Raw genomic sequence first — 24,673 nt, 5'->3', positions numbered from 1 at the left:
CGCCAACGACCAAAGTTTAGGTTTCAAGTAAGAATGACAGGTAATCAGTTGACGATCAGTCAAGAAGTTTTTTCTTCTTTTAAACAAACATTAGACTCATAGACGTACATGTTCCGACATGGATAATGTTTACAGATTAAAAGTCATTAAGCCATTCTCTCTCCTCTCCTTTGTAGTTTCTGTTTGAATGACTCTGTATTGAATCTCAGTATGTTTTCTTATAAGACTTTGAGGTTATCTTTGCAGGACCAGACTAGTAATCTGGCATTCCCAAGCGTAAACGATGGCAAGATAAATTTATACAGACATAATAATGATAGTACACAAATTCATCCCAGAATGAGTGTTTGCCCTTTGCATCAGAGAGAGATTGTTATCTGTGATGTTCCTAAAAGGCCATGTGGGGTTAGGAAGCACATCCAAATGAATTGTCCCTTTCTCTATAGCATGTTCCTATGACAACAGGCTGTATCTTTATTGTAAACAAGACATTTTCTTGGACTTTGGGACTATTTCATTTGTTCCACATTACCATGCAAACTAAATCAATCATAGCAAGTATTTGACATACTGTACACAAAAATTTCAGCCATGTCTGATCAAAAGGAATTTTGTGTGTGAGGTACATTCTGATGAATACACGGCTCACAGAGGCTCAAGTAGTACTGTATTGCGAGACATAAAAGTATTGTAGATGAGTGAACTGAGACATAAAAGTATTGTAGATGGGTGAACTGAGACATAAAAGTATTGTAGATGGGTGAACTGAGACATAAAAGTATTGTAGATGGGTGAACTGAGACATAAAAGTATTGTAGATGGGTGAACTGAGACATAAAAGTATTGTAGATGGGTGAACTGAGACATAAAAGTATTGTAGATGGGTGAACTGAGACATAAAAGTATTGTAGATGGGTGAACTGAGACATAAAAGTATTGTAGATGGGTGAACTGAGACATAAAAGTATTGTAGATGGGTGAACTGAGACATAAAAGTATTGTAGATGGGTGAACTGAGACATAAAAGTATTGTAGATGGGTGAACTGAGACATAAAAGTATTGTAGATGGGTGAACTGCTCACCGAGTTGGAGATTTTAGTCTTATTCTTCCAGATAGAAGCCCAGGCGTCAGGAGTGAGCTGTTCATCCAGACCTCTCTCCCACACCTTCTGCATGAGGTGGCATGGGACATGGTTAGTGATGGTCGGTCTAAATACGTCCTGTCAAACATTTACATTGTTACCATCTCGTCATCTAACATCACACGCACAAAACATAGAGACACAATCAATGAGATGTATTGATGTGCCTTTTCTCAACATATAGTTACATATGGTTAGATCGGTGTCTTTAGTACTATCCCCTTTCCCAGTCTATTTTTTAACCCTGACTTGGTAGATCCCCCTAGTGTGGAAGACTAAATAATGTTATTTAAAAAACTAATGTATCCTCTTTTTCTCCCCAATTTCGTGGTATCCAATTGGTAGTTACAGTCTTGTCTCATCGCTGCAACTCCCGTACGGACTCGGGAGAGGCGAAGGTCGAGAGCCGTGCGTCCTCCGAAACACAACTCAACCAAGCCGCACTGCTTCTTGACATAATGCCCATTTAACCCGGGAAGCCAGCCGCACCAATGTGTCGGAGGAAACACAGTACACCTGGCGACCGTGTCACCGTGCACTGCGCCCGGCTTGCCACAGCAGTCACTAGTCACTACCATCCCCTAACCTGGACGACGCTGGGCCAATTGTGCGCCGCCCCATGGGTCTCCCGGTTGCGGCCGTCTGTGACAGAGCCTGGACTCGAACCCAGAATCTCTAGTGGCACAGCTGGCACTGAGATGCAGAGCCTTAGACCACTGAGATGCAGAACCTTAGACCACTGAGATGCAGAACCTTAGACCACTGAGATGCAGAACCACAGACACCAACCAAACCAACCGCCAAACAGAAACTAAAACATACAGACAATATAAACCATCAACAAGGCACAAAGACAGACAAGACACACCACAGTCAACCAGACACACACAGGCCCTGCTGTAGAGGAGCTTGGTGGAGAATGTCTATGGTAGTTTTGGAGGGCGGTGGGTGGTGGGCGGGGTACCTGTGAGAGGCGGGGGCCCCCGGGGCTGGAGCTAGGGGTAGGGGGCAGGCCGACAGGGGGGTTCATGCTGCGCTCACGCTCCTCCTGGTAAATACGGTCTCTCTCCCCCTCAGGGAGGTTGAGGAAGTTCTGCATGGCTTTGAGGTTGACCAGCAGGGACTGAGAGGCAGAGCGAGGGTCCTCCTCCTTCCGCAGGATCTCCGACAGCAGGCCCTGGTGCACACACACACACACATGCACACACACACACACATGCACACACGCCGCAAACATATACATTTAGAATGAGTGGTTGCACACACACGCACTGTACGCACTCGCTCGTACAACCATGTGCATGCATGCACGCACAACACACACATGCACACTTCACCTGCCCTAAACCCTTCATGTGAGCTCCATATTGGCTCTAATGGGGCGTGACTGTGTGTGAATGCAGCAGGTGTGTGTACTGCTGGGAGGGCGGAGAAAGAGACTGAACTGGAGCGGGGAAACACAGCAAGCTGTGGCATCAGCTTACCTCACTCATAACACTCAGAGATTCAATTGAAACTGGCTGAAACCCCAGAGGAGAAACCAAATCATAGAAATATTACTGCTGACTTATCTCAAAGTCATCCCAATATTCCAAATAGTTTTGTAAATGGGACATCAGCATTGACATTACGTTATTCTATCCTCTCATCCTGTCTTCAGTCCTTTACCCCTGCCCTCCACTGCACTGCATGTGCACTGCACTGCATGTGTGGCTACATACTTGGAGGGTTTCCTGCCCTGTATTCTGTTGAAGGCCATCCATGTATGGTTACCTGTGTTCTGTTACCCATGTCACCTGTGTTCTATGGTTACCTGTGTTCTGTTACCTATGTCACCTGTGTTTAATGGTTACCTGTGTTCTGTTACCCATGTCACCTGTGTTCTATGGTTACCTGTGTTCTGTTACCTATGTCACCTGTGTTTAATGGTTACCTGTGTTCTGTTACCCATGTCACCTGTGTTCTATGGTTACCTGTGTTCTGTTACCTATGTCACCTGTGTACTATGGTTACCTGTGTTCTGTTACCTATGTCACCTGTGTTCTATGGTTACCTGTGTTCTGTTACCCATGTCACCTGTGTTCTATGGTTACCTGTGTTCTGTTACCTATGTCATCTGTGTTCTATGGTTACCTGTGTTCTGTTACCTATGCCACCTGTGTACTATGGTTACCTGTGTTCTGTTACCTATGTCATCTGTGTTCTATGGTTACCTGTGTTCTGTTACCTATGTCACCTGTGTTTAATGGTTACCTGTGTTCTGTTACCCATGTCACCTGTGTTCTATGGTTACATGTGTTCTGTTACCTATGCCACCTGTGTACTATGGTTACATGTGTTCTGTTACCTATGCCACCTGTGTACTATGGTTACCTGTGTTCTGTTACCTATGCCACCTGTGTACTATGGTTACCTGTGTTCTGTTACCTATGTCATCTGTGTTCTATGGTTACCTGTGTTCTGTTACCCATGTCACCTGTGTTCTATGGTTACATGTGTTCTGTTACCTATGTCACCTGTGTTCTATGGTTACCTGTATTCTGTTAACTGTGTTCTGTTAGTATGGTTACCTGTGTTCTGTTACCTATGTCACCTGTGTTCTATGGTTACATGTGTTCTGTTACAGTATATCACCAGCATTCTATGGTTCCCTGTATTCTGTTAACTGTGTTCTGTTAGTCTGGTTACCTGTGTTCTGTTGAAGGCCACGCGAGCGAACACAGCCTGTGAGACGCTAGCTCTCTTCAGTTCGTCCCTGACGTGCTGGTAGATATCAGTGGAGACTTCCGCAGCAGACGGGTTGTTCCCGGGGTCCCCAGGGCCCCCTGCCTTGGAGGGCCGAGGGATGGGAGGGTGGTTGAGGAACTGCTGGTTGAGGGCCTGTGGGTGCTGGTGGGCTAGCAGGCGGTTAACAGCGAGCTGCTGGTTGATGAGGTGAGCCATGGCTAGCTGCTGTCGGACAAGCTGAGGGCTAAGCTGGGGGGAGAGAAGCCCGCCTGGGCCAAGGAGAGGCTGAAGGGAGGCTGGAGGGCCGGGAGGAGGGATCTGGCCACGCAGAGGGGGGCTGTGGTGGAGCTGGCCGTGGGGCGAGGGGGGGTGTTGTTGTTGGGGTTGTTGTTGGGGGGGTTGGGAGGGGTTGTGGGGGTCTCCAGATCCACCCTTGAGGAGGGTACCTCCACCCCCTCCAAGGTGGCTGAGCTGGGCCAGGCTGGCCAGGTGGGGAGGGGGACGATGGCCCATGACACAGAAGTCTGCCAGGCTGTCTCTCTCCACTGGGGAAGGAAAAGGAAGGAAGGAAGGAAGAAAGGAAGGAAGGAAGGAAGGAAGGAAGGAAGGAAGGAAGGAAGGAAGGAAGGAAGGAAGGAAGGAAGGAAGGAAGGAAGGAAGGAAGGAAGGAAGGAAGGAAGGAAGGAAGGAAGGAAGGAAGGAAGGAAGGAAGGAAGGAAGGGGAGATGAGTGTGATGCTGGTCTAACATAGTGGGCCACATTCTAACTTCAATCATAGAAACAGTACAAACAGTGGATTCCTCACCTTTGATTTCTGAATGATCTCTTCCTGGCCACATCTTCTCCAGATAATCTCCTAGGAAACGAGAGAAATAGAGTGAGAGATGCAACACTTAACAACACAAACACCTACTGTACACGCATTCCTCTCCTCTACACCTATGCGCACTTCTCGACTATGACTGACAGGACAGCCAGTCAATGGGTGATCACCCATTACTCACTGTGTCCACATCTGGAGGCTAGTGAACGTACAGCATGTGTTTTTCCCTGCCAGGCAGAGACCAGAACTAATAGTGGAGTGGCTGTGTAACCCAACACTGCATCAACTCACTCTGTCAGACAACCGCTGCCTCCCTCCACATCACTTTATTCTCCTCTGGTCTCTCTGTGACTCTGTGTTTGTGGTTTAGGCTTTGCTTTGATCTGTCCGGCAGGGTAATTATAGAGCTATGGGGGGGGGGGGTGTGTATGTGTGCGTACACATGTATGTGTGTGCGGGATGGGGGACAAGGGGGCTGGAGAGTAGGGGAGAAATTGTCCCATGCAGGCGTTGTGTGCTGGATGGGCGGATGGAGAGACAAACAGACAGACAGGCTGAGGAGGGGTCAGTGGTCTGTGTGTGACTGTCTGTGAGGCAGGCCTGTGTTGTACTGTAGAACCCCCTGTGGTTGTGGTTACACTGGACAGATCAGCTGGTTCTAATAAAGAAGAGTCAGTGCTCCCTGTGTGAAGGAGATGCCAGTTAACAGGCGACTATACATTTCCTTTATTATCTCCTCTTCCTCCCTCTTTCAGATGGCAGCCAGGGGTCAGGACAGGATTGGGAATGGCCATTGGCCGCTAATAGGCTGTCACTCAAGTACAGTACATAGTAATCATTGGCTATGGTATAGGTTAGAGAAGGACAGGAGACAGTTAGTAAAGTGGTTGTTCGGGCTCCCAAGTGGTGCAGTGGTCTAAGACACTGAGAATTGGTCCAAGACACTGAGAATTGGTCCAAGACACTGAGAATTGGTCTAAGCTAGTTGGTAGTTCTCAGAGGTCACAATTCTCACCTTTGATTTTCTTGTACTTCTTGTACCAGCGTCCAAATTCCTGGCATTTGGCAGTGGAGACATTGGCATAGTAGGAGCTGTTTACTATTGAGGAAATCATACTCTGTAGAGAGAGAGAAGGAGAGAGAAGGGGAGAGAGAGAAGGAGAGAGATGTTTAATTGGCAATCAATTTGAATGCTCGCTCACTTGCACACACAAACACACACATACACAAACTATCATTGAAAAAGATATACATATATCACCAGGGGAAGCCACCCATTGAAATCTAGCCCATCACCATAGCAGCACACATGGATGCAATTGACGCAGGGATCAACACCCACGCATTGAGCTCCATTTAAACACAGCATGCACAGATACATAAATAACACACACACATAAAGTCATTTGGGGAATTTTAGGTTTCTACATTGTGTAATAAGCATGGTCTCCTATTGAGATGAATTACATTGAAAATTGTACACTGTCTCTTTAAGAGTGTCAGCGAGGTTCTGAGAGATGGCGTGTGAATCTGTCATTCATTCATTGCTATGATGATTGATGTCTTTTCCATTCTTTCTGTGCCCCCTAATGTTCAGATATACTGGTAAAGTTACCAGGTTGTTAACTAGCTAGCTAACGAGGTAACATGACTTAACAAAGTGTTAATGGCCTGCGTCATGGTTTATGAATATAAAATGCGGCCCGCCAATGGAGATGCATAAAGCTGCAGCGCCAATGCGCATTAGAAGGAAAGAAACGTAGTGCAGGTAATGGGTCGCAACGTTTGAACAGTAGGTTCTCTTAGTTATGGTGCGACCATCACTGTCACAAATCTGCGCTCACTTTTTCTCTAGGGATCTGAGAATCAATGGTACCGCGAAGCCTAATCATTACGACAATTACTATAGGGCAGAGTTTTTTCTATGCACAGCAATACACTGAGTGTACAAAACATTAGGAACACCTGCTCTTTCCATGACTGACCAGGTGAATCCACGTGAAGGCTATGATCCCTTATTGAGACAATTGAGACATGGATTGTGTATGTGTGCCATTCAAAGGATGAATGGGCAAGACAAAAGATTTAAGTGCTTTTCAACAGATATGGTAGTAGGTACCAGGCGTATCGGTTTGAGTGTGTCAAGAACTGCCACGCTGACGGATTTTTTTACCCTCAACAATTTCCCATGTACATCAAGAATGGTCCACCACCCAAAGACATCCAGCCAACTTGACACAACTGTGGGAAGCATTGGAGTCAACATGGGCCAGCATCCCTGTGGAACGCTTTCGACACCTTGTAGAGTCCATGCCCCAAATTAATTGAGGATGTTCTGAGGGCAAAAGGGGGTGCAACTCAATATTAGGAAGGTGTTCCTAATGTTTTGTGCACACATTGTATATTTAGGAGCATATGCGACCAAAATGGTCACAATTTAGATCCCTGATTGTGAGAGAATTGAGCAGATCAGGGTAGTTTTGGAGTGTTGTGGAGGTTTGATAGGGGTGCAGTATCACCTGTGAGAGGGGGCACTCCTTGGCCAGTGTGCTTTGGTTCATCTCCTTGAGAAGCTCCTTGAGGGCGTTCCTCACCGTGGCGTGGTTCCACTGCTCTGACGGAAGGTCCTCCAGCTTGGCAAAGCTACAGAACCATAAAAAAAGTCAGTCACTTCCTATTTCTTGTCCTGGGGCTGGTTGCACGTAGCCTGGCTAATCTATACTGAATGCTGTTTTCAGTCTGGTTTAACAAGGTTAGGTTGCACCAGCCATGTGTAAGTTCATCACTGCATCATAGTGACTGAATTCTTGAAGTCAGAACTATTTAGTCAATAACTAGGGAATTGGTCTACACTGTCCTATCCAGATATTGTACTATTCCACAAACCACCTATTTATTTGCCTCAACTCACATCAGTCGCTAAGGGCAATACCAAAGATTTTTATAACTAACCCAAGATAGACCACAGCCTGTTGTTTCCAATGGGAGCAAATGAATCATAGTGGGCAGATCCAAGCACGAGCTAGCGAGATCCTATTGGCACGTTCTAGCATGTTAGAGAACATCTTCTCTGTGAAGTGAGAGTGTGCAATAACTAAATTCGCCCTTGCACTCCTTCTAAACAACGCCATTTAAAAAAAAAACTTTGGCAAGGTTTGGGGAACAGAAGACTATATTGAGATCAAATGTTTCTTTGATGAGAATTTTTGCAGAATGTCGGCCAAAATCCATCTTCTCCCACTGCCGGCCAATGGGCTTCCTCTCATCACCATGGCAATACTATACATGTCAGGCAATACCATCATCATGGAGACAGATGTAAACAAAGCTGGATAGTATGCGACAACACAATAAGGACCACATTCCAATCATCTGGAGTCTATCCATCTCTGTTTATCTGCCTATCAGGGCCATGTTCACTGATTCTTTGGAAAAGTGCAAGTTACTGACATGAAAGCCCTCTTGGAGAAAAATGCAGATAATAAATCAATCTCTGATGTTGGGATCTGGGCTAACTGGCTCCTTGGATTGTTCCCAATTTAGATTTTAAACCTAATACTCCACAACAGTAAACTGTTGAACTACAGAGGCCTATAGTGAAAATGTAGAAAATGCCAAGATGACATCAGTCACCCAAAGGAACTCTGTCTGATTTAATAACATTGAAATACTCCAACATGATTCCAACAGTTGGAATGTTGTAGTATCTCCAAAATCAATCTAAACAGTGGAAATACAAAGCCTTTCAATAAATTCTGTCACTGTAAGTTTATAGTCTGTGTAGCTAAAGCTATATTTGCCCACCACATTTTCCTCCTCACCCCTCAACAGCAAGTAACACATGCACGCACACACACACCTCTGTAGCTGAATGCGGAGGGTGACCATGTGATAGACATCCAGCAACATATCAGCCACCGTGGCTTCAGGAGCATCTGATAGGAAGTGGATGGGCAGAGGGTTCCAATGACCCACCTTGATGATGCCTGAGAGAGAGCGCGAGAGATAGCGAGAGAGAGAGAGAGAGATAGCGAGAGAGGGAGAGAGAGAGAGAGAAAGAGAGAGAGAGAGAGATGATTAGTGAGACACAAATAATATCAGCTCCCCCTGCTCAAAAACACACACAGTAATAGGGAGAGGTAAACTTAATTAACCCCAAACATCATTATATTGTTCCATGACATCATCACCACAGTACTTAACCCCTGGTAACACTGCCCAGAATAAAACCTCCATGAAATAGAGAGGGTCAGAGAATATGTGTGTGTGTGTGTGTGTGTGTGTGTGTGTGTGTGTGTGTGTGTGTGTGTGTGTGTGTGTGTGTGTGTGTGTGTGTGTGTGTGTGTGTGTGTGTGTGTGTGTGTGTGTGTGTGTGTGTGTGTGTGTGCGTGTGTGTGTGTGTGTGTGCGTGGGCAGTATGCACCTACAGAAAAAATGGCTTTGCAGGGAGAACAAAGTGTTTGCAATTTCGGGGGTTGCTAACAAAGTGCCAGTTGGCACATGACTCCCTATCTGTCCGTCTGTCTGAGTGTGTGAACATGTGGGTTTGCTGTCTGTGTTTGTGTTTACGTGCCAATGGATATCTGTCCAGGTGTGTGTGTGTGTGTGTGTGTGTGTGTGTGTATGTTTGTGTGTGTGAAGGTCTCTCTCTCCCAGCGGACCAGTTCCTTTGAGGCTGCACAGCAGATAGAGCCTTATCTATTAGAACCTTATCAACTATGGAAGAGACACCCAATGAGCTAGCCCCATTAACATTAACCACACACACACACACCGGGCAGAAGACGTCAACACAGCAGACAGACAAGACAAGACAGTGTATAGAAGGCTGGGGCAACACGTCAACCCACTCAGTAATACCTGCAATAAAACAGGTCAATGGTTGTTTGATCAACCTAAATTGAACGCTGTAAAAGTGGCCCTCATTGTATGAGGGAGAGGTGGGATGGGTTGGGCAGGGTAATACAAGGTAACTATTCTATAGAACAGGTTTGTCAGGGTTGGGAGAGATACCCCAACCCCTGCTGCCCCTAATTGAGTGGTGCAGGCTTTTGTTACAGCCCAGCCTTAAAACACTAAAAACGGCTGTATAATTCACCACTATATTGCCTCAGAGACAAAGTGTCTGATGTTGCTCATGGCTGTCATTAGTCACATTGAGAGTTGGAGCAGAGAATAAAGAGATACATTATGTCTGTATTTCTAATGCGTTTTCCTCTCCTCACTTACCACTACACTACACACTACGGTTCCCTGTAGTTTGTGGGTGTTCTTTAGCTTTGTATGAAAGCCTTACAAATAAATGTCCATCTACAACCCTACGCCAATGATCTACAAACAGAGCCAGTGAGTGTGGAAAAAGGAGAAGGGGAATAACTGCGTAAGATCTGGACCTCTTAGGTATAAATAACAGAACAATAATACTGTAAACATGAACACACACAGGGCCTTCCCTGAGACTCTTTCTGACTGGAGCTGTGAAAACTAAACAATGCTAATCGCATTACTATCCTCTAAATCAGAGCCAGACGGGGCCTGATAGATATCTCTCTCTCTCACACACGCGCACACGCACACACACACACACACACACACACACACACATATATATATATGTGTGTATGGGTGCACACAACCCAATCTAATAGTCAAACAGCTTCCGTGTCGTGCATCCAAAGAAGCAGTACTGTATTGCTTTTTAAAAAACACAGACGTGGTGGAGACAATGGGACATTGCCCAACCATAACACTGCAAAACACATTTACGTCCTATTCTTTCAACAATAGTTAGTCTCAGTTGTGCCCTGTACTAAAGATGGGTTAAGTGATCCAATCCTTCAGTCCCAGAGAGGAAGGCAAGGAACTCTGCTGTTTCTTCCACTACTAACTGTGTATCTGTGGATAGATATTTTGCCCAGATACTGAATTAGTGAGGGAAAGCTATGGAGACAGATGAAGACAATTTGTGTAGAACTGCCCTCCTTCATCCCCCTCCTCTCAGATCATTTTCCCTCTTCTCTCTCTGAGTGCTTTCTGTTTATATAGCTCGGTTAGCTTTGATTTGGGAGAGCTGATCTGCTTTCCTCATTGTGTGTCACATTGTGTAGTGGAGGGTATAGGCCGGCTGGCTAGGGGGTCGGAGGACAGTGGAGGGTATAGGCCGGCTAGCTAGGGGGTCGGAGGACAGTGGAGGGTATAGGCCGGCTAGCTAGGGGGTCAGAGGACAGTGGAGGGTATAGGCCGGATAGCTAGGGGGTCAGAGGACAGTGGAGGGTATAGGCCGGCTAGCTAGGGGGCCTGAGGACAGTGGAGGGTATAGGCCGGCTAGCTAGGGGGTCAGAGGACAGTGGAGGGTATAGGCCGGCTAGCTAGGGAGTCAGAGGACAGTGGAGGGTATAGGCCGGCTAGCTAGGGGGCCTGAACAGTGGAGGGTATAGGCCGGCTAGCTAGGGGGTCAGAGGACAGTGGAGGGTATAGGCTGGCTAGCTAGGGGGCCTGAGGACAGTGGAGGGTATAGGCCGGCTAGCTAGGGGTTCAGAGGACAGTGGAGGGTATAGGCCAGCTAGCTAGGGGCCGGAGAACAGTGGAGGGTATAGGCCAGCTAGCTAGGGGGCCTGAGGACAGTGGAGTTTTGCATATTTCTACCTTTGTGTACCTATTTAGGATATATCCCCATGAAGAAAATAACATTAATATTATTCATTTATGTATAGGACAGATCAGGGACCCATGACCCTAACCTTAACCCAATTTTGTTACCGGGTGTAAATCCACTTCACTTACTGTAGTTCAACAACCAAAATATATATATTTTTTAAGTCAAGGTGTCATGTCATAGCTGGCTCCCCATTCTCTCTGCAGACATCTTTGAATCTTAATTCGGAGTGGATATTTAACAGAGTTATTGGAAAATGTGGTCACAAATAACAGGGATATTTTACCGAAATTCTGTTACCAAACTTTGCATCTGCACTGTTTTTGTCAAATGTTTGGTGTAAATTCTTAAAAGTAGTCCTTGTGTATAGAGTTGCATGGTTTGTTAAACGTTGAAATCAATGTTTTTTTGTTTGGCATGCATTTTAAAGTGCACAAGTATGTATACACACGCATAGCAGTGGTGAATTCATTATTAATGAATCCGTTTTGGCCCCTTGTTATATGGCCCATGCTTCATGTCCATATTTTTTTTAATAGAAATCATTGTTCCCGTTTCCACATAAAAATTCCGCCTCCCAAAGACGTCCCTTCATGTGGCCAACTGGTGGCTTGGCTTGTGCCAATATGTGCCCATCCACACAAACACACATAGGCTTGTCCTCTTGCCTTCTCCTTTTCTCTCTCTCTCTCTCTCTTAAAGGCGCTGCATGGTCAATCCGCAGTCTTCATTGGCCGTGCAGCATTTACGGTGATATGGCCTCGGCAGAAGTCTGGACATTCATACCTTTTGCACTTTGCCAAGCAGCGTTGAGTTGTTGTGAAGGAAGTTGTCAAAGAGGTGAGTTTGCATTTATACAAGACCTCCCGCTGTCACCAACCGTCAACCAATCATGTCAATGCGAGGTATACAGAGCCTTCCCCATTGTTATAACATTTGAAAGGCGCCCAGCGATGTGGTACTGAGATCAATTTGGCCTCTGCGTGCCTTCGGACGCTTCGCAATTGCGTCACACCATCCATATGCGCCTCTGACCACATTTTGGTATCAAGCATAAATTGGCTCTTACTCACAGACACACAGAAACACGTATGTGCCTACACACGCACACACAGACACACACAGCGACAGAATCACACACACACAGACACACACACAGCGACAGAATCACAGACACACACACAGCGACAGAATCACACACACACACAGACACACACAGCGACAGAATCACACACACACACGCAGACAGACAGAGAGACGACGACAGTCAAACAGACAGACAGAGAGAGAGACACACACACTGACCTATGGAACAAGGCTTAAGCGATGCAGCAGGCTAGCTACACACGAAGGGCTCCTCATTCCAAGCTGGTTCCAGTTCTCGTACCCCCCCCCCCTCCCCCCAGGGGAAACCCCACATGCATGACTCACACAGCCGTTCTACTTCATATCATCATAACCAAACCTAGCGCTCATATTCATCTGTCTATCTGGTAAGAATTTGTATCTATTAGGGATCCCCATTAGCTGTGGCCAAGGCAGCAGCTACTCTTCCTGGGGTCCAAACACAAAGTGGACAATCAGTGAGGGTGAAGGAAGACATTCTGCCAATACTGATATGTTCTGTAAGTCACCACAACACGTTTTATATATGACTGGAACAGGGATGTGTGAAAGAGAAGGAAGAAGTTACCCTTAAGCACTGATACAAGGTCAGATATGTATGTATGCGTCGGATGGTTGAGGTTAGGAGCCAGGTAATGATTCAAAGTAATCTGATCCTAGATCTGTGGTTAGGTGCAATGTATACCAAAACTGTGAGTGACAGGACTCATATTTCACAATAGGTCTAGAGTCATCTGTACATCCACTAAACAAAACCAAACTCAAAACATTTGTTCTGTATAGCTCTCTGACCCTGTAACGTGGCAGCACAGCAACAATGTACTCTCCTCTCTGAGGCCTACAGCGTGGCTGGCCAACCGGCCACTGTTAACTGTCTGAAGCCTTAAAGTACAGGTCTGTCCCTTCCATTCTATAAAAGCCTTCAGACCCTTATAACTGAAATAAACAATATGCACCAGTTAATTACTAACTGGATCTAATTAAAGAAAGGCCGTGGTGCTGGGAGAGAATTTAAATACACCGCTGGGACACAAGTATGCAGGACACAATTCAAACAGGGAGAAAATAGCCAAGACTCTGTGTAATTTTGGTTGGTGACCGCAGAGGAAAAAATGTATAATTTAAGCCAGAAATTATTCATTTAACATAAATGCTTATTTTAAAAAACAAAAGTATTTTTGAGGAAGAGTAGGGAAGGGGGAGGGGGTTGTGTGTGTGTGTGTGTGTGTGAGCTGGTATTTGCGTGTGTTTTTATGTCAGAGCATGCAACTGTGTGGGTGTGTGTGTGTCATCTATGCGTGCACGCAACTATCTTTTGGTTATGTATTCATTAAACTGTGTCGATGTGTATGTAAGTGTGTGCTTGTATGTGTGTGTGTGTGTGTGTGTGTGTGTGTGTGTGTGTGTGTGTGTGTGTGTGTGTGTGTGTGTGTGTGTGTGTGTGTGTGTGTGTGTGTGTGTGTGTGTGTGTGTGTGTGTGTGTGTGTGTGTGTGTGTGTGTGTGTGTGTGTGTGTGTGTGTGTGTGTGTGTGGGCATGAAGAGCAGATATATTATTTGTTGTCCCTCTACTTATTCAGCCTGACTATTTGTTGAACTGTGTGTCTGAGGAGTGTTACTGATGATGATGATGATGTTGACCTCCTCTACTTATTCAGCCTGACTATGTGTTGAACTATGTGTCCGAGGAGTGTTACTGATGAGGATGATGATGGTGTTGTCCTCCTCTACTTATTCAGCCTGACTATGTGTTGAACTGTGTGTCCGAGGAGTGTTACTGATGATGATGTTGACCTCCTCTACTTATTCAGCCTGACTATGTGTTGACCTGTGTGTCCAAGGAGTGTTACTGATGATGATGTTGTTGTTGCTGCTGTAGCCGTTTGTAAGGTGCTGCTGGTGACACTGGTCACTTTAATAATGTTTACATACTGTTTACCCACTTTATATGTATATACTGTATTCTAGTCAAGGTTCATCCAATATAACTACTGCTGTACACACCTTTTCTATTCATATACTGTCCATACTGTCTATAAACACACCATCATATACTGTCCATACTGTCTATACACACCATCATATACTGTCCATACGGTCTATACACACCATCATATACTGCCCATACTGTCTATACACACCATCATATACTGTCCATACTGTCTATACACACCATCATATACTGTCCATACTGTCTATACACACCATCACATACTGTCCACACTGTCTATACAAACCATCACATACTGTCCATACTGTCTATACACACCATCATATACTGTATATACACACCATCATATACTGTATATACACACCATCATATACTGTCCATACTGTCTATACACACCATTATATACTGTCTATACACACCATCATATACTGTATATACACACCATCATATACTGTCCATACTGTCTATACAAACCATCATATACTGTCTATACACACCATCATATACTGTCTATACACACCATCATATACTGTCTATACTGTCTATACACACCATCATATACTGTCCATACTGTCTATACACACCATCATATACTGTCCATACTGTCTATACACACCATCATATACTGTCTATACACACCATCACATACTGTCCACACTGTCTATACAAACCATCACATACTGTCCACACTGTCTATACAAACCATCATATATTGTCCATACTGTCTATACACACCATCATATACTGTCTATACAAACCATCATATACTGTCTATACAAACCATCACATACTGTCCACACTGTCTATACAAACCATCATATATTGTCCATACTGTCTATACACACCATCATATACTGTCCATACTGTCTATACAAACCATCATATACTGTCTATACACACCATCATATACTGTCTATACACACCATCATATACTGTCTATACTGTCTATACACACTATCATATACTGTCTATACAAACCATCACATACTGTCCACACTGTCTATACAAACCATCATATATTGTCCATACTGTCTATACACACCATAATATACTGTCCATACTGTCTATACAAACCATCATATACTGTCTATACACACCATCATATACTGTCTATACACACCATCACATACTGTCTATACTGTCTATACACACCATCATATACTGTCTATACACACCATCATATACTGTCCATACACACCATCATATACTGTCTATACACACCATCACATACTGTCCACACTGTCTATACAAACCATCACATACTGTCCACACTGTCTATACAAACCATCATATATTGTCCATACTGTCTATACACACCATCATATACTGTCTATACAAACCATCATATACTGTCCACACTGTCTATACACACCACCATATACTGTCTATACAAACCATCATATACTGTCCATACTGTCTATACAAACCATCATATACTGTCCATACTGTCTATACACACCATCAGATACTGTCTATACTGTCTATACTGTCTATACAAACCATCATATACTGTCCATACTGTCTATACAAACCATCATATACTGTCTATACTGTCCATACTGTCTATACAAACCATCATATACTGTCTATACACACCACCATATACTGTCCATACTGTCTATACACACCATCATATACTGTATATACACACCATCATATACTGTCCATACTGTCTATACATACCATTATATACTGTCTATACACACCATCATATACTGTATATACACACCATCATATACTGTCCATACTGTCTATACACACCATTAAATACTGTCTATACACACCATCATATACTGTCTAAACAAACCATCATATACTGTCTATACTGTCTATACAAACCATCATATACTGTCCATACTGTCTATACACACCATTAAATACTGTCTATACACACCATCATATACTGTCTAAACAAACCATCATATACTGTCCATACTGTCTATACAAACCATCATATACTGTCCATACTGTCTATACAAACCATCATATACTGTCTATACTGTCCATACTGTCTATGCAAACCATCATATACTGTCTATACACACCATCATATACTGTTCATACTGTCTATACACACCATCATATACTGTCCATACTGTCTATACAAACCATCATATACTGTCTATACAAACCATCATATTCTGTCTATACTGTCCATACTGTCTATGCAAACCATCATATACTGTCCATACTGTCTATACAAACCATCATATACTGTCTATACACACCATCATATACTGTTCATACTGTCTGTACACACCGTCATACACTGTCTCTACTGTCCATACTGTCTATACACACCATCATATACTGTTCATACTGTCTGTACACACACCATCATATACTTTTCATTCTTAGATTCCAGACTCTGAAATAGCTCATTCTGATATTTCTTAATTCCTTTCTTTTTATTTTGTGGATTTGTGTGTATTGTTTTGTATTTGTAGGTATTACTGCACTGTTGGAGCTAGACGCATAAGCATTTAGCTGCACTTGTGATAACATCTGAAAAATGTGTATGCGACCAATCAAATTTGATTTGTGATGTCTGGTTTAGTCTACATGGCTTTGAACAGCCTGGATGTTTTTGGGAGGACTGTATTGATGTGGACAGGGGACCACTGTGAATGATGAGACAGACCTCCCCTGATACTTGGCATACACGGCTAGACTACAACTACAACTACTAGCTGGTAATGTCATTCTGCATACTATGGCAAATGCTTTACTGCCCAGGCCAGTTAAGACCCTTTTCATAAGAGATTTAATAGGGACAATATACAGTGAGTGTACAAAACATTAGGAACACCTGCTCTTTCCATGACATAGACTGACCAGGTGAATCCAGCTGAAAGCTATGATCCCTTAATGATGTCACCTGTTAAATCCACTTCAATCAGTATAGCGCCTTGAGACAATAGAGACATGGATTGTGTATGTGTGCCATTCAGAGAGTGAATTGGCAAGACAAACGATTGAAGTGCCTTTGAACAGGGTATGGTAGTAGGTGCTAGGTGCACCGGTGTGAGTGTGTTAAGAAGTGCAACACTGCTGGGTTTTTCCTGCTCAACACTTTCCCATGTGTATTAAAAATGGTCCACCAGCCACTGTGGGAAGCATTGGAGTCAACATGGGCCAGCATCCCTGTGGAATGCTTTTCGACAACTTGTAGTCCATGTCCTGACAGATTGAGGCTGTGCTGAGGGCTGAAAGGGTGCAACTCAATATTAGGAAGGTGTTCTTTTTGTACACTCAGTGTATATGTAAAATCTTAGCTGTAATTCTCAGTAATAGTCTGATTATTGATTGTTGTTGTTAAAACTACGACACCAAAAATATATCAACAGACTAATAAAATAGTTTAATTCTGTCTATTTGCCTACAGTATCTATTATCTAAACAATTCAAAGAATATCATGAAATGGAAAATACCTCCCTTTGACCAACTGTGGCTTTGGGCGGAGACGGTACTCACGTTCACCTCAGTGCCTTCAGACAATAAATACAGTAAAAATATAGTTTGAATAGAAAATAAAAGTATAAAAGAACAATCTGAACAATGTCTTTAGAATTGTCAGAGTCATAATAAACAGGGGTGTTATGCACCAAAAATCTGAGAGTGCACAAAATAAGTGAGTATGGCTGGGGGTTGGTGAAGTTGGAGAATTTTGAACCCCTGAAACAGCTTTTTCCTGCAATCTAGAGCCATAATCCATATGCTTACCTCTATGTAAAAAATATATATGTACAGTATATCTAAGCATACCTCTTGACCTGTCTGTATCCTCCTGATGGGTGGTTATTTTTATAAACTAAATACTCTTCTCTGCTAAAATATGTGTAACAGATTGAAAGGAATGTGAGTCTTATTCAGTACATTTAGTTTAAAAAAGAATAGTAATCTGTACATGTAGGTAGGGGTAAAGTGACTATGCATAGATAATAAACAGCAAGGGGGGGGGGGGTTAATGTAAGTAGTCCGGTTGGCCATTTAATTAATTGTTCAGCAGTCTTACGGCTTGGGGTTAGAAACTGTTAAGGAGCATTTTGGTCCCGTTTGCCATGCGGTAGCAGAGAGAACAGTCTATGACTTGGGTGACTGGAGTCTTTGACAATTTTTGGGACCTCCCTCTGTTACCCCCTAGTATATAGGTCCTGGATGGCAGGAAGCCTGGCCCCAGTGATGTACTGGGCCATACGCACTACCCTCTGTAGCACCTTATGGTCAGATGCCGAGCAGTTGCCATACCAGGCGATTATGCAACCGGTCAGTTGTAGAACTTTGAGGATCTGGGGACCCATGCCAAATCTTTTCAGTCTCCTGGGGGGGAAAAGGTGTTGTCGTGCCTTCTTCACAACTGTCTTGGTGTGTTTGGACCATGATAGTTCGTTGGTAATGTGGATACCAAGGAACTTGAAACTCTTGACATGCTCCACTACAGCCCTGTCGATGTTAATTGGGGCCTGTTCTACCGCCCTGCATTTTCCTGTACTCCAAGATCAGCTCCTTTGTCTTGCTCACATTGAGGGAGATGTTCCTCACTATAGGCTGTCTCATCGTTGTCGGTGATCAGGCCTAACACTGTTTTGTCGTCAGCAAACTTAATGATGGTGTTGGAGTCGTGCTTGGCCACGCAGTCGTGGGTGAACAGGGAGTTAAAGAGGGGACTAAGCACACACCCCTGAGGGGCCCAAGTTTTGAGGATCAGCGTGGGACATGTGTTGTTGCCACCCTTACCACCTGGGGGGTGGCCCGTCAGGAAGTCCAGGATCCAGTTGCAGAGGGAGGTGTTTAGTCCCCGTATCCTTAGCTTAGTGATGAGATTGGTGGGCACTATGGTGTTGAACGCTGAGCTGTATGAACAGCATTCTTACATAGGTGTTCCTTTTGTCCAGGTGGAAAAGGGCAGTGTAGAGTGCAATTGAGATTGCGTCATCTGTGGATCTGTTGGGGCGGTATGCAAATTGGAGTGGGTCTAGGGTTCCCGGGATTATGGTTTTGATGTGAGCCATGACCAGCCTTTCAAAGCATTTCATGGCTACCAACGTCAGTGCTAAAAAGCGGTAATCATTTAGGCAGGTTACCTTTGCTTCCTTGGGCACAGGGACTATGGTGGTCTGCTTGAAACATGTAGGTCTACAGACTCAGTCAGGGAGAGGTTGAAAACGTCAGTGAAGACACTTGCCAGTTGGCCCGCGCATGCTTTGAGTACACGTACTGGTAATCCGTCTGACCCTGCGGCTTTGTTAATGTTGACCTGTTTAAAGGTCTTGCTCACCTCGGCTACGGAGAGCGTGATCACACAGTCGTCCGGAACAGCTGGTGCTCTCATACATGCTTCATTGTTGCTTGCCTCTAAGCGATCATAAAAGGGCATTTAGCTCATCTGGTAGCTAGCTATTCTAATTTGATTGATAGCCTGAAATGGCTTTTTGGTAGCTAGTTATGAGGTTAGGCGATTAGGAACCTATCTGGGCTAGATAAATACCAACTTCATACAATTGCTAGGTGGCTAGTAGTATTATGAGAAACAACAACAACATTATCATTAAAAAAAGGACAAATCTGAGGGGGCACTTGCCCCTGTGCCCCCCTTGGGCATGACGCCTCTGATAATGAATGTAGTATTTTTAGCACAAGATGAGTCATGTAGGGGACAGTAAGGACGTAGGGGTACAGAGTACAGAGTACAGAGTCTGTGGTTCAGGTGGTATGACAGAATAAAGCAGAGAGAAGAGAAAATAAGAGAAGAAGAGTTCATGTAGAGCATACGGGTACGGTGGGTACAGAGTACAGTGCAGTACAGTGTGTTTCAGGTAGTTTGGCAGAGAGGAAAGTGACGGAAAGCAGAGAAGAAAGGAGTTCATTCAGACAGTGATAAGGGTTGTTGACCTTGAGCCAGTAAACAGGGATTACCTGTGCAGTGCCAGTCTATCTGTTATGATGTGTGGGTGTACTGTATGAAGTGAGGTCTCTCACGTGCGTCACACGACATGAGATTTGTTGGTTCAAACTATAAATGACATGCTACTTGAAATCAGAGCCTCTCCAGATGACACATTACTTGTCTGGTGAAAAAAGCTGGCGCCATGACAGTGATCATTTTAATGACTTATTTTGTTGGATAGCAATTATACTGCAATAAATACTACATACCAGCAACACAACAAAAATATGGTATTTTTCTGACACACAGGGGCGGCAGTTCAGTTATTGCCTACCGCCATGAATAGCCCCTAAGAATCAAATGAACAAAAGGATAGAGTAATATGGGGTGTCTTCATGCACGCCATTATTCACACGCCATTATTCACATGCCATTATTCACACGCCATTATTCACACGCCATTATTCACACGCCATTATTCACACGCCATTATTCACACGCCATTATTCACACCACATTATTCACATGCCATTATTCACATGCCATTATTCACACGCCATTATTCACACGCCATTATTCACACCACATTATTCACATGCCATTATTCACACGCCATTATTCACACGCCATTATTCACACCACATTATTCACACCACATTATTCACACCACATTATTCACACGCCATTATTCACACCACATTATTCACACGCCATTATTCACACGCCATTATTCACACGCCATTATTCACACGCCATTATTAACACGCCATTATTCACACGCCATTAATCACACCACATTATTCACACCACATTATTCACACGCCATTATTCACACCACATTATTCACACACCATTATTCACACGCCATTATTCACACCACATTATTCACACGCCATTATTCACACGCCATTATTCACACCACATTATTCACACACCATTATTCACACCACATTATTCACACGCCATTATTCACACACCATTATTCACACGCCATTATTCACACGCCATTATTCACACGCCATTATTCACACGCCATTATTCACACACCATTTCAGTTGAAGTCAATGTATCTCAGTTGACTGGTTGTGTCTATTGTTACCATATATCAACGTGAAGCAACTCCCTGCAGTTAGAATGTGCTGCATACTTTAGTGAACACAAGTAAACATCACTGTCCTCCTGGAGATGACAACCATGTGTGCAACAATAAATTCCACCATTATTATGTTCCTCCCCTAGACCTCTCACACATAAACATTCCCACACATACACAACGCACACAATAAAGCATGTGCATGTACTTAGATACATTTAGTCACACACATAGTCTTTTTGCATCTTGGAGGAACTAGACTCATTATTTTTCAACTCTTTGTTCTGTGTTTAATGAGTTTCTCAGACTGTCTGTTCTTTAGTTGTGTTTTTCAAACATTCTTTACTTAGTCCTACCCTGAGAGCACAAAACACCATAAGAGTCAGTGTATCGTCTGACTAGTGTCCCTCACAGTCAATTATTGCTGTGTGCTCTATAACTCTTTGTGTAGCTGGCCTTGTGCTAGATCGGTGTGTGAACTGGTCCTAGATCAGTTGGAATATAGCAGTGCCAAAGCTGGAACTCAGTACCAGTTCATCCGTTTAGAGCCGGTCTGTTGCGTTTACTGGTCATAAATCAGTTGAAAATACACCATGTTCCAAGGTGATAACTTTAAGTGTAAAGTAAGCCTACAGTATGGGACTGACGTTGTGCATTGGCAGATTGCAGTGGTGCTAACTCTGTACCAGGTGTGTGTATGTGGGAGAACTCTTTGCATTTTCAGCTGTATTGCTAACTGGCCCTAGATCAGTTATAGCTCTAACTCAGTACCAGGTAGAGTCTTTGTGGCTGGTGCTTCGTTGATACAGTAGTCTGACTGTGGGTCAGTGTGTAGGATACAGTGCTCACCATGGGCCTGAGCTGCTGAGCTGTGGGAGTACCCCAGGGCCAGCAGGGCTGTCTCCACCAGCTGGTTGAAGAGGATATCTTTCCTGACCAGGACAAACTCAGCATGCTCCTCTCTGTGTCCCTCCTTCCTCTCCACCTCCTCACGCTCTCGTTCACGCTGCATCCCTCCGTCAGGCCCTGCCTGCTCTACCACACAGAACACTGGGATCATCAGACCTGGAGGAGAGGAGAGGAGAGGAGAGGAGAGGAGAGAGAGAGAGAGAGAGAGAGAGAGAGAGAGAGAGAGAGAGAGAGAGAGAGAGAGAGAGAGAGAGAGAGAGAGAGAGGAGAGGAGAGGAGAGGAGAGGAGAGGAGAGGAGAGGAGAGGAGAGGAGAGGAGAGGAGAGGAGAGGAGAGGAGAGGAGAGGAGAGGAGAGGAGAGGAGAGGAGAGGAGAGGAGAGAGGGAGAGGAGAGAGAGGAGAGAGAGAGAGAGAGAGAGAGAGAGAGAGAGAGAGAGAGAGAGAGAGAGGAGAGGAGAGGAGAGGAGAGGAGAGGAGAGGAGAGGAGAGGAGAGGAGAGGAGAGGAGAGAGAGAGAGAGAGAGAGAGAGAGAGAGAGAGAAGGTAAAGAGAAATTGACGAGAACGTTAGTAAATCATATGCTAAGAAGGTGAAATATTATATATTATATCTAATTAGGTCTGCATGGAATACATTTTCTATATATTATATGTGCTGATATAAATTACACGAAACAATCAATGGATCGTTAGAATGGCTGTTTATTCAGTTTTGTAGTATACTTTTGTCTCTTAAATCCTGTTCAAGTAATAGACTGCAGCTAATCTAACGGCAAGGATATTCTTTAGATTAAAGGTGAAATAAAAATGGATATGCAAAGACATCATAAAAAGTTAGCAGAGAGAATCACCATTCGAAGTGTCAATATCAATTGATAAGCTTGAGACTGCTGAACTATCTAAGTTATTTACATTGATTGAACGCCACAAGAGTACAGTTGGTGCTTTCTGGATCAAACACTAATACAAGCTATTGTGTCCATGATCAGTTCTTCAATCATTTAAAGTTACACAGAATTCAGTGGACTTGCTATGGAAGTTTCAAATCAAATCAAATCAAATGTATTTATATAGCCCTTCGTACATCAGCTGATATCTCAAAGTGCTGTACAGAAACCCAGCCTAAAACCCCAAACAGCAAGCAATGCAGGTGTAGAAGCACGGTGGCTAGGAAAAACTCCCTAGAAAGGCCAATACCTAGGAAGAAACCAGGCTATGTGGGGTGGCCAGTCCTCTTCTGGCTGTGCCGGGTGGAGATTATAACAGAACATGGCCAAGATGTTCAAATGTTCATAAATGACCAGCATGGTCGAATAATAATAAGGCAGAACAGTTGAAACTGGAGCAGCAGCACAGTCAGGTGGAAGTTGAAACTGGAGCAGCAGCATGGCCAGGTGGACTGGGGACAGCAAGGAGTCATCATGTCAGGTAGTCCTGGGGCATGGTCCTAGGGCTCAGGTCAGTTGAAACTGGAACAGCAGCATGGCCAGGTGGACTGGGGACAGCAAGGAGTCATCATGTCAGGTAGTCCTGGGGCATGGTTCAACGGCTCTACTTTGGACGATTTATCGCAAGGCCTTGTAGATGATTTATAATTGAACTATTTCATGGATTAAGCTGGAGCGTGGTAACCGTTCCCAGAGTGATAATGGTCCACACAATGCCCTCATACTTTTCTGTGTTATTGACTGTATGTGTGTTTATTCCATGTGTAACTCTGTGTTGTTGTTTTTGTCGCACTGCTTTGCTTTATCTTGGCCAGGTCACAGTTGTAAATGAGAACTTGTTCTCAACTGGCACACCTGCTTAAATAAATGTGAAATATATATATTTTTAAATAAACAACTGCCCAGAGCCTTCTTTCACATCAGACCTGGCACCGTGACCTGCCCACAGGTCACCAACGTTGGTCGGGCAGTAACACAGACTGTCAAAGATTGCAGTGAGTAGAGGTCAGGAGTTTTTCCTGACCACATCAGCTGACATCTAGGGCTCTTTCACTCCCAGCATCCAGGCATGATGTTTTTCGCCCCATATTCAATATTGTTTCAACTGTTGTGGTTTTCTATGGACCCTCACCCTACTACAATAGTCATGTAGCGCACAGTAGAATGATAACCAGCGACGATTGCTAGTGTTTACAAGTTAACAGAATAGTCAACATTTAAAATAATCGAATTCTTAATCTTTCGTTAATTAATTTCTTATTTTTAGTACCACTCCCAAAATCCCACCCCACTATCAGATATCACTATCCTTTTGATTCACAACAACCACATGATTCCTCCTTCACCAATATCCCTCTTTTTCCTGAAAGGCTTTTGATTGTAGGCCACCTGTCGACTGGCAATTAATTAAGGCAA

The 24,673-nt window shown here is 44.1% G+C and overlaps 1 protein-coding gene across 4 annotated transcripts in view; it reads right to left on the bottom strand.

Annotated features, from left to right (window-relative positions):
* LOC109867827 (DNA-binding protein SATB2) overlaps positions 1-22,497 on the bottom strand; it is a 38,271-nt gene extending 15,774 nt beyond the window's left edge. For 2 of the 4 annotated variants that reach the window (XM_031796522.1, XM_031796528.1), the window contains exons 1-8: positions 22,253-22,497; positions 8,553-8,679; positions 7,213-7,336; positions 5,709-5,811; positions 4,676-4,726; positions 3,832-4,415; positions 2,108-2,320; positions 1,084-1,221 (exon numbers count right to left, since the gene is read on the bottom strand). In XM_031796522.1, the coding sequence (XP_031652382.1) occupies positions 1,084-1,221; positions 2,108-2,320; positions 3,832-4,415; positions 4,676-4,726; positions 5,709-5,811; positions 7,213-7,336; positions 8,553-8,679; positions 22,253-22,463 (1,551 nt within the window). In that variant the 5' untranslated portion in view covers positions 22,464-22,497. The remainder of the gene's footprint in view (positions 1-1,083; positions 1,222-2,107; positions 2,321-3,831; positions 4,416-4,675; positions 4,727-5,708; positions 5,812-7,212; positions 7,337-8,552; positions 8,680-22,252) is intronic. The other 2 variants (XM_031796539.1, XM_031796545.1) reach the window with 1 other exon arrangement.
* Between the last annotated feature and the right edge of the window lie 2,176 nt (positions 22,498-24,673).

The sequence above is a fragment of the Oncorhynchus kisutch genome, linkage group LG2 (genome assembly GCF_002021735.2).
Source record: "Oncorhynchus kisutch isolate 150728-3 linkage group LG2, Okis_V2, whole genome shotgun sequence".
NCBI classification, from domain to species: domain Eukaryota; kingdom Metazoa; phylum Chordata; class Actinopteri; order Salmoniformes; family Salmonidae; genus Oncorhynchus; species Oncorhynchus kisutch.
The sequence above is the reverse complement of the archived record's forward strand: the minus strand, read 5'-3'. Positions and strand labels throughout refer to the sequence as shown.